The sequence below is a fragment of the Cheilinus undulatus genome, linkage group 17, assembly GCF_018320785.1.
Source record: "Cheilinus undulatus linkage group 17, ASM1832078v1, whole genome shotgun sequence".
NCBI classification, from domain to species: Eukaryota; Metazoa; Chordata; class Actinopteri; order Labriformes; family Labridae; genus Cheilinus; species Cheilinus undulatus.
Genome location: NC_054881.1, coordinates 44,035,727 through 44,046,550, shown reverse-complemented (window position 1 = coordinate 44,046,550; position 10,824 = coordinate 44,035,727). Strand labels below are relative to the sequence as shown.

Sequence of the window (10,824 nt, the reverse complement as noted above, 5' to 3'; positions counted from 1 at the left end):
ACCCCGCTAAAACAGATCCTGTTCTTCAGGGTTGATCTGTCAGCCTGTTTTTAATCCCAGCTCCATGTTTCAGAGGGTAAACAGGAGCGATGCCAACTGGGTGCCAGCTGGATGTCAAGGTCGAGCAGGAAACAGGCTCCAGATCAGATACGGCGCCTCCACACGGTGCATTACTCTGATGAAGCCGTTTACTAAAGCAGAGAGGATAAACGGGAGGATGCAGGTGTAATCAGGAGGATCTCAGTGAGCGATAAAGATCTGGGCCTGACTCTGTCTCCATAAATAAAGGCATTAGAAGCTTCTGGTCAAACATTAGAGAGGCTGTTGATAAAGATTAAGATGTGTTCATTTGACCCCTGTTGACCTCGCTGATGAGTGACCCCATCAGACCTCAGGCTGCAGCCATGTGGTCTTTAATGTCAGTGATATTCTACTTATCATTAAAAAAAAACTGTGCAGCGCTGTGATTTGGGGACAGTGTGACTTCTTTACTGACTTTAAGGAAGGCCACAAAGACCTTCTCCCATCCTCTGTGCTGAGCTGTACCTGCAGACACCAGGGGCTAGTTCTGAGATCTGTGCTGTACAATACTTCACCTAGAACTGAGTCTAACAGATCTGCCATGTAGTTGCAGTGATTTGAGTCTTTCCTACAGAAATGTACCTCAGAGTTTCAGAGAATGAAGAGAGGCCTAGAACAGACCACTGCTGCTTGGCTGCTCTTAAACTCTGCAGACCAGAACAGATGGACTCTTCACGTCTGGTGGCGTCTGGCGTGCAGCATCTCCAGCAGCAGGCTGTCGCCGTGCAGCTCGGCGTTCAGGTGTGAGCCGTACAGGTAATCTGCAGCTGACCCGCTGAGGAGGCGCAACTCTGACAACCACTGCAGCAGGACAGAAAAACGTCCCGACAGGAGAGACGAGGAGCTCACGGCGTGGTCCAGCAGAGCTCCTCTGACCTGCTGATGAACGCTCTCCACAAACGGACGATCCTCCAGGTGTTCCACCTCTGTCAGACCAGGAGAGAAGAGCGTGAGGGCACAGAGAGGAATAAACACTTTATCATTGAGCACTCAAACACTGGAGCCATGGGTACAGCTGGATCAGGACCACGGTCTTTGCTCCAGCAGGAGAATCCATAGATGTTTGCAATCATGTGATCTGATGATGCAGAAATGCATGATGGGAGTCAGGCAGGGATGAGTGGGAAAGGAGGTTCTAAATTTCTGTGCCTGATGAAAATCTCATGTTCAGAGGCTGTAATTTTACAGATACAGATCTCAAAACTGTGAGACCTCAAAGACATTTCTAGGTTGTAGGAATCAAAGTCCTTAGGAACCACTGACCGGGGTCAAAGAGGAGGAGGAACCGGATCCAGGTGAACTCTTGTAGGTGGACTTTTAGGACCTTGAGCCTCTGAACGAGCTGCTCTCCTCTGTGGATCAGACCAGAGAGGGCCGGATCGGCATGAGGGGAGACGTCTGACAGCTCCACCTGGACCACAGACAGAAGGAGAAGAACTAGTCCTGATCCCTGTGGTTTGTCAGACATCCTCTCTGTTACAAATAAGACGCCTCTGGTCTGACCTCCTGCCCGCTGACCAGCAGCAGACGCTCCTCTCGGCCGAACAGGACCTGTCTGCAGACGACGTCCAGCAGCAACAGATCGGTCCAACAACGGTGCAGCAGCTTCATCTGATCGCCCACCTGCAGCAGGCAGAGAGAGAGAGAGAGAGCAGTGAAGGTGCAGCTTTATTATACCTGATATATCAGAGCCTGCTCCACCTCTCCATGGTGTAGAATATTTCACATCCATCTGGGCAGCACCCACGGCTGCAGAGCGTGCAAACACATCTCAGTGAAGTGTAAAAGGAGAGCAGGAGGCCAGAAAAGCACAGAGCTACTGAAGGTTACTGTAGGATCTCTGTGGTGGAGCACCGGCAGACCCAGACCTCCATGAATAAAGATCAGGCCTTACCTGCAGCTGTTTGAAGAAGCAGCAGGAGCGCGCCCACTCCACCGTGCACAGCAGCATCTGGTCGGCCATGATGAACATCAGGCTGAAGGTGGAGGGGGTCCAGTGACCCCCCCACCTCATCTGCTCCTGCAGGAGGCGAGCAGAGATCTTCTCCTGCAGCTGGAGCTCATCTGGCCCCCCCTGCAGCAGCTCCACCACCAGCTGAGGAGACAGAGGGAGGGGGAGGGGCTGCTCTGGGGTCAGTCCTGCTGCAGGGACAGATGAATCCGTGCTGGGGGGCTCACACTTCATGGAGGGGGCCACAGGAGAGAGGGGGGGCAGCAGTGGGCCCAGCGATGGAGGCTGGAGGCTGAAAAACTGGCTCTGTGCCGTCTGTAGGGCGGGGGCCGGGTGGAGGTCAGCCGTGAACATCGGGTCTCCGTAGACGCTCAGAGGGGGGGCCCGCTCGGTCCTGAAGCCCCCACCCTGAACCAGAGCTCTCCTTTGCTGCTTCAGAGCTCGGTCTCGTTTGTACATCGGGCCAAACCTGTTTCTGCCGCCCCGCATCCGATCTGCACGCACCGCTGAGGACCAAATGTGATTTAGATTTAACATCACTCATGTTTGAGGCTCCTAGGGGGGCCGAGGGGGGTCGAAGAGGTCAAGGGGGGCCTAGGCCCTGTGTAAATGTGCTGATATTTGTCATTATGAATGAGGGGTCTTTGATTTTTGTTCTAAGTAGAAAAATGAAAATCAAATCAAGAGTATTTCTTTTTTATGATGAAAAACTAAAGTCCCAAAAGTGATTTTTTATTTGTTGCATGTGCTGAGACCACAGAGACATTAACACGGATGTGAACATCAGTCTTACCTTCCAGCCTCATCCCAACGTGCAGACATTTCTGAAACCTGCAGAACGGGCAGCGTTTCCTCTGAGACTTATCGATTCTGCACTCCTGATACTCGGCACACACGTACCTCTTCTTATTCTGGACGGTTCTTTTAAAAAAACCCTGAAAGGTTGGACAGAAAACGAGCTCTCCTTAAATAAAGAACCACATAATCAGTTTTTTAAATGTTAAGAATCAGGAGTTCAGATTTCTGCTCTGAGAGAGACACAAACTCAGAAGTACCTTACAGCTCTCACATGTGAGCAGACCGTAGTGATAGCCCGACACCTTATCTCCACAGACCGGGCACAGCTCATCCACAAACCCTGCAGGGCCAGTATCCATCCTGGAACACCAGCCTGGAACACCAGCCTGGAACACCAGCCTGGAACACCAGCCTGGAAAACCAGCCTGGAACACCAGCCTGGAACACCAGCCTGGAACACCAGCCTGGAACACCTGCCTGGAAAACCAGCCTGGAAAACCAGCCTGGAACACCAGCCTGGAAAACCAGCCTGGAACACCAGCCTGGAAACCTGGAGAAGAACAGTGAGAGGCTGAACCAGTCCAGAATGACAGAGAAACAGTTAACTGTGAGTAAAAAAGCACAAAATTAAAAAGTACCAGAAAAATGAAACGATGCAGAAATTCAGTCATTCTCAGATTAATCATTAACAGAAACCTCAAATGTTTTAACTGCAGTAAAATAAATCCTCCTCTTTCCACAGTTGAAGCAGATTTGTCTAAAATAAAAAGTCCTAGTAAAGAGGATTCAGAGAAAGAAAACTTTAAATGTGGACGTAAAGCTGCTGAATGTTTCATTCCTAAATAAAATAACGTCTTTATTTCATAAATGCGTACCTGCAGACGTCCAGGTGATCACAGACTCCTCACCCTCGCTCTACCTGGCCCTGGTCCTGCAGGACTCAGAGGTCCCGCCCCGATCTGAAGGTGCAGCCAATCAGACTCACCTTTCCCTACAGAGTCTCTGACAGCTGGATGGTCTGACAAAATCAAGCTTTAAATCCCCCAGAGTCTTCCTCCCTTATTTCAGCATGTCTGACTGTTAAGGAACAAAAAGAAATCCTTGGTTAGATGTAGAGCGTGTGGCTGCAGACACTCATGGGGAGATCAAGTATGAATCTGATCCTGTTAGAATAACTCAAATTTAGAAGCTATTTTACTTTTTCCACTGAATCATCAAACCACATATTTTTATTTTTAATGCCTTATTTCATCTGTTTTTCTGTTTTTTATGCCTTTTACTTCTCCTTATGTAGATGTTTTTACTCTAACAGCTCTGTCAGACCTCCTCCACCTGTTTCCAGTCCTCTTTACTATGACCCACCAGCTTTGAGACCTGGACTGGGGATTTTCTGCCATTCTTCTAATAATCCTCTCCAGCTCAGCCAGGCTGGATGGGGGCCGTTAGGACTGTTAGTGGACAGGTCCAGAGATGCTGGGTAGGGTTCAGGTCTGGTTCTGGCTGGGCCCTCCAGGTCTAGGACTGTGGCTCTCATCTAGCCTCAGGACCCACCAATATCTCTGATGACAAATCAGGACACGATATTTCCCCACATTTCAACGTTTAGTAAACAAAAACTGAAGATCCTGGATGGAACAGAGACTACAGACGTGTTCTACACCCCTCTGACCCAGGAGAACGTCAGCTCAGCCAGTTTATCCTGAGGAGTTAGTGGCAGGAACAGGAGATACACCAGTTCAAACAGAGAACCAGCAGACCCCCCATGAGCTCAGGACTGAGGGACACCCAGAGAACCAGCAGATGGCGCTGCTGTACTAGAGAACATCCTCATCAGCAGTCGCAGAATTATTCCAGCTTTGACTGTAACTCATCCTCAGACTGAGATCTGCTTGGTCAGGTTCTGGTCTAGTTCTACGTCTGTAGAAGAGTTCTTCCTGCTGCTGGTCTCAGTCTGGACTCATAAATGAGAATTTTAACCTTCATGAGGTTTTCCTGGTTAATAAACATAAATAAACCCTCAGAACTGAACTCTCCCTCATTCCCTGACTCTCGATTGACCTGCTGAGCTTAAATCAGTCTCTGATGAAGAAATAAAACACCACTGATGAAGCTCATCCTCAGCCTGTTCTTCAAACATCCACCTTCCTCCCACCGTCCTAGAAAAGCTCCCCGTACAGGACTCTGGCTTAACGGGCCCTTCTTCAAGGAACTGTGTCTGAGAGGACAGGAGGAGGAGGAAGAGGAGGAAGAGGAGGAAGAGGAGACGTAAGCGAGGAGCAGCTGGCACCACCTGGTCTGACTTCCCCTCCTGCAGTAGGTACGGCTGGAGCTTCTAGAGGGTTTCAGGCCTCCAGCAGAGAGCTGCAGGGAACCATGCTCCTCCAGCAACACTGCTCTGCACACGCTCAGGATTTTATAGCATTCTTTGATTGAAGCAGAGATCAAATATTATTTACACATTAACTGAAATTTTCTTTGTTTTTTGGAAGGTACCTGGCGACCCCCTGTCAGTGTCCCAGGACCCCAAAGGGGGTCCCGACCCCCATGTTTGGAACCAGTGTTAGACAACATAACTGTCTTTTACCATCACAGAAAAAAACACTAGAGAAACTGCATAAACACACAAAAGCAGCGATGAACACAACAACCTACAGAATCACAGGAAACAGACCATATAAGGCACATCCTACACTATAATTATTACTGTATTACCATGACAGGCAGCGTGTCTGTGTTGATTTGCACACCCCACCGTTGTCCCAGCTGTCCTCAGTCCCTCTCAGAACACTTCTGGGGTTTCTGGTTCAAAACTGCTGCTATAAAAAAATCATAAACCGATTTTCAATAAAATCCCAAAATGTTGTGTCAGTTTCCAGGACTGTGTACACACGTGTGCATGTGTGAAAGCACGTGCACTAAAACTTAGCAGAAAAGTAAAAAGGCACAGCTGTGCTCAGAGACGCTGAGCCATTCTACTGTTATTTAGCTGAAACACTCCTTTACATGAATTAATCTGCTGTATTAGATTAAAGGGGAATGCTCCTTTACATGAATTAATCTGCTGTATTAGATTAAAGGGGAATGCTCCTTTACATGAATTAATCTGCTGTATTAGATTAAAGGGATATTTGGGGGTTTTGAGGCTGGGTGGTCTGAGGGGAGGGCTACAGTCGTGGCGTTAGCCTCCAGTGCTTTCTGTGAAGGTACGAGCTCAGAGCGATCGTAATGGCTGTAGATGGGAACGTTTTTTCTGCGTAGTTTTACCAGTTTTACCTAAAAATGGGCCAGTAGAAAATGTTGGCTCGCCTGTGCGCTGTGGTCTTCACGTCGCTGAAGAAGACTACGAGTGGAAGCGTGTCCGTTGTGCCTTCAGCCTAAATAAAGTGCTCTAAAGCACCTTTTTAATGCTGACCTTCTCAGTTTATTGGAGCAGTCTGGAGTGCTTTGCACTAAATCAGTGCAGTTTGATTTAGGAGTGCAGTGTTGGGAGGGTGCTCCTGTTTGTTTGTTTGTAAGTCTTTATTGTCCCCGAGAGGCAATTGAGATGCAGCATAACCAAACATACACACCAGACAAAGTGCACAAATACAAATACAGATTAAGACAAATACAGATCTAGAGGCCACAGTTTAACTATACAAGTACAAACCACCTAGAGGCATAATTTACAGAAACAGAGATAATAATGCAGAACGGAGACACAGAGCGAGGTGCTGATGAAACTGCAGGTTCAAGGGGAGAGATGCAAACCTATAATTGTTTATTTAGAGCCGCGATGGCCTTGGGAATGTACGAGCGCTGAGCTCTGGAGCTCTGGAGCCCAGGCGCTCTGTAGCACCGCCCTGAGGGCAGAGGATGGAACTCCTGATGTAAGGGCAGCAACAATTGAAAGGGCCTTTCTGACCAGATGTCTGCCACATAATGCAGACAGACTCACCCCTGTAATTTTAGAGCAGGTGTTCACCACTCTCTGCACCTCTCCTTCAGGTTGCCAAACCAACAGATAAAAGTGAGAGTTAAAACTGATTCAATAAAGGATCTGTAAAACAGGTTTAAAACAGGTTTGTCCACACTAAAAGAGTTACATTTCCTCAACAGAAAAAGTCTTTGCTGTGCTTTGGGGTGAATGGCGTTGGTATTCTATTCACTCATCATTGCTGTTTGTGAACGATGAATATTGCCTTTAAACAAAGCCACTCTCTGTTGTTCTGAATACTGTCAGAGTCTGTGCAGAGCTCTCGTATTTGAACCCCCACAGAAACACACTGATCCACTGAGACGGAAGAGTCCTGGACCGACGTGATGAAGGAGTTCACTCCTCTGCAGCGCTGCGTGTCTTCATGTTTAGTTGCTCTGATATTTCCCTCTTCTTCATACATCAGCTCATCCTGAACACAGCAGGAAGAATCTGCATGAGAAGTCTGTTCACTGATGCAGCTCTCCAAGAGTCAGAAATATCCTGATGTTTGAGCAGAGTTTCAGTAGCAGATCTGTAAAGGTGATATTCAACCCCTGCAGTAAAGAAACAAACCTGATGAAATGCTCAGATTAACACGGACTAAACTCTCCTCTGGTCCGAGCTCATACGTAGATTTATGCCCCGTGTTAAAACCGTCATAATAGCGGCGTCCCTTGTGCGTGTGCGTAAACTTTGGACCTCAGCTGAGTGTTTGCTCTGAAAACAAACCGCCTCCATCCTCTCTGTGAGCGAGCAGGAGCTGAGGAAACACGCCGTCTTTGCCAGGATCACTCGCACAAACCGCGGGATCAGCTGAATAAGACGGGATCTAGATGAGAAGATGAGCTCGGTCCGACCAGGTGGAAACACTTTCTGCTCTAATGAAAGGACGGTTGGTTTGGATCGCTCTATAATCTCTGACACAGCAGCATCACCGCCGTCTCTAACAGAGAAAACTTCAGGAAACCAACACTGTACATCTAAACCTCTTTAAAAACAGAGCTAAACAACATAAAGACATTAGAAGCAAAGCATTGTGGGTACAGAGCATCCTCTCTGCTGCCATTACACCTCGAACAGACGCGGCCGTCTCTCCTGCCAGAGGAGAAGCTCACATAAAGCTTGTGCAGCCCGGCGTGACCCGGGCTCTGCCAGAAGTGCCTGCAGTCACCCTGAGCTCCTGGATCACGTAAAGCCGCCCACATCCCCGCAGATGCTCTGACCGCCTGTGAACTCGCTCCAGATGCTGAAGATCTCAGCTCCTATCTGCAGGATCCAACCTGGAAGGACCCAGAGTTCAAACATCCTCCGATGACTCCTCTTCCTCAGGATCTCAGAAAAATATCAGGAATGTTTCAGCCCTCATGAATCCTGTGGAAGTCTGAGTTTAAGACAACAGAGAGGGTGGACAGACTCTGTAGATAGACAGGGGTCATTCTGACATGTTTTTGCTCTTTCTCTCCTTCCTGATGAGATTGTAGAAGTGTTTCTGAAGCCACAACAGGACTCCACACCATAAATACAGTCCTGTTAGTCTCGTGGTTGTCGGTCACAGCTGGAGGTTAGAAGACTATTAAAACAGAACAGTCCTAGGCCGGCCCAGCGTGGCCCACATGGAGTGTCGTGACTCTCCTGATGATGCTGTGATCCTTGAGACCGTAGACTCTCTCTCTCTGAACCTGCTGAGAGAGGAGGCTGAATCCACATCTCCTAGACCAGAGCAAAGATCCAGGTCTTTGGGGACCCCTTGGATGAATCTGTCTGTGAATGATGAGAGCATAGAGCAGTTCTACCGTGGCACAGAAATCCATCGATCAATCTGACAGTGAGGCTGAGATCAACCATAGACCTGGAGCCATGGGTTTACTGGGCAAGACAGTGTGGCGTTCCTGGTACCTGAGCATGTGGACTAAAGTCAGAGTCTTTCAGTCCTTGGTTCTCCTGGTCTTCCAGACTCCAGGATGAGTCCTGGATGCTGACTGATGGCCAGAGGCACCGGCTGGACTCCTTTGTGACTTCTCTCCGGCACATTCTTGGGTACCGTTGTTGAACCGTGGGTCTGATGCAGCTGGGAGGATACCTGGATGGAGCCCAGGCCTGGAGGATGGCCATCAGGACGCCACAGGAGTACAGGACCAAGGCTGACACTCCCAGACCTGACCAGGGAACTTAACTTTTAGTCTACTGGTGCTGAATCCTGAACGAAAACGATGAAATGAATGAAAGGTGTTCACGAACAGTTCTTCAGTCAGCCTCAAAGCTTCTCCGCCTGACCAAGGAGAAGAGTGTTAGTCAGGGTCATGGATCCCTGAGATCACACCAGAACAGGGCCTTAATCAGGTCTAATAAATGTCCCAGAAACTTCTTTTGGCAGGCCTGACCCAGACTAGAGCCAGGCAGGAAGTCCAGATGAGTTTGAGCTGCCTCAGAGATGCCTGAATAGAAGAAACAAACAGCTTGTGTCTCCTTTCAGCGTCTGGTTTTCTCTGCCGTGATTGGCCAGCGCTGTCACCTCTCAGTGAGGAGGATCCTGGGTTGTCCTGGTCCTGTCTGTGTGGAGGTTCCATGGGTGGGTTCTCTCCAGCTGAGAGTCTGTCTCATCAGACTCTCAGCTCTAATGAGGACTTACAGCACCAAACTGAGAACCACATGGAGAATCAGCGTGCCATGTTCCAGGACTCCTGTTCAGGATTCAGCTTTGCTTTTTGGTTCAGAAACCTCCCTGCTCCTCTGCCCCCCAGGTGCATTTAGGAGAACTGGAAAGTCCTCCATGATGGAGAAGGAGCACGCATTCTGAGTAAGAGGAGGACAGAGGAAGAGAGGAAGAATAGGTTAGCATAATGAGCAGTCTCTTAGTTTCTCCAAGGTGCATGTAAGGTAGCATCGATCCTCTGTTAATGCAGGAGAAGATCTGGGGTCACAGAATGAGAAATGAAGGGAGGAGTCAGAGCTTTACATAATGAAAAGCATCCATGCAGCCAGCAGGACGGTCCTGGTGTGGCTGAGACCGGGAGGAGAACCTCTGAGTACACGACAGTCTGTCTCTGAGGGGTTTTAAGGCCCATCACGTCCCCCGGAGCACTGCCAGTGTATGTGGGATTGTTGACCTTTGACCTCTAGGATTAAATCAGACCATCCAGGTCCCTGGCGAGTCCTGGACAGGAGACGAAACCACCGATGGAGGTGAAGGTTCCTAGGTCTCTGACTGTAACAGAGGTGAAGGTTCCTAGGTCTCTGACTGTAACAGAGATGAAGGTTCCTAGGTCTCTGACTGTAACAGAGGTGAAGGTTCCTAGGTCTCTGACTGTAACAGAGATGAAGGTTCCTAGGTCTCTGACTGTAACGGAGATGAAGGTTCCTAGGTCTCTGACTGTAACGGAGATGAAGGTTCCTAGGTCTCTGACTGTAACGGAGATGAAGGTTCCTAGGTCTCTGACTGTAACGGAGATGAAGGTTCCTAGGTCTCTGACTGTAACGGAGATGAAGGTTCCTAGGTCTCTGACTGTAACAGAGGTGAAGGTTCCTAGGTCTCTGACTGTAACGGAGATGAAGGTTCCTAGGTCTCTGACTGTAACAGAGATGAAGGTTCCTAGGTCTCTGACTGTGACGGAGATGAAGGTTCCTAGGTCTCTGACTGTAACAGAGATGAAGGTTCCTAGGTCTCTGACTGTAACAGAGATGAAGGTTCCTAGGTCTCTGACTGTAACAGAGATGAAGGTTCCTAGGTCTCTGACTGTAACAGAGATGAAGGTTCCTAGGTCTCTGACTGTAACAGAGATGAAGGTTCCTAGGTCTCTGACTGTAAGAGAGATGAAGGTTCCTAGGTCTCTGACTGAAACAGAGGTGAAGGTTCCTAGGTCTCTGACTGTAGCAGAGGTGAAGGTTCCTAGATCTCTGACTGTAAGAGAGATGAAGGTTCCTAGGTCTCTGACTGTAAGAGAGATGAAGGTTCCTAGGTCTCTGACTGTAACAGAGGTGAAGGTTCCTAGGTCTCTGACTGTAACAGAGATGAAGGTTCCTAGGTCTCTGACTGTAA

General features: G+C 48.8%; 1 protein-coding gene across 1 annotated transcript; it reads right to left on the bottom strand.

Moving 5' to 3' along the window:
- Positions 1–753: 753 nt before the first annotated feature.
- Positions 754–8,093, bottom strand: LOC121524835 (steroidogenic factor 1-like). Its single transcript, XM_041810349.1, has 9 exons — positions 7,978–8,093; positions 7,518–7,731; positions 4,154–4,204; positions 3,088–3,156; positions 2,826–2,967; positions 1,976–2,538; positions 1,585–1,704; positions 1,345–1,492; positions 754–1,007 (listed from the first exon to the last, which is right to left on the bottom strand). Exons 1-9 carry the CDS (start codon positions 8,091–8,093, stop codon positions 754–756), a joined length of 1,677 nt encoding a protein of 558 aa, XP_041666283.1.
- Between the last annotated feature and the right edge of the window lie 2,731 nt (positions 8,094–10,824).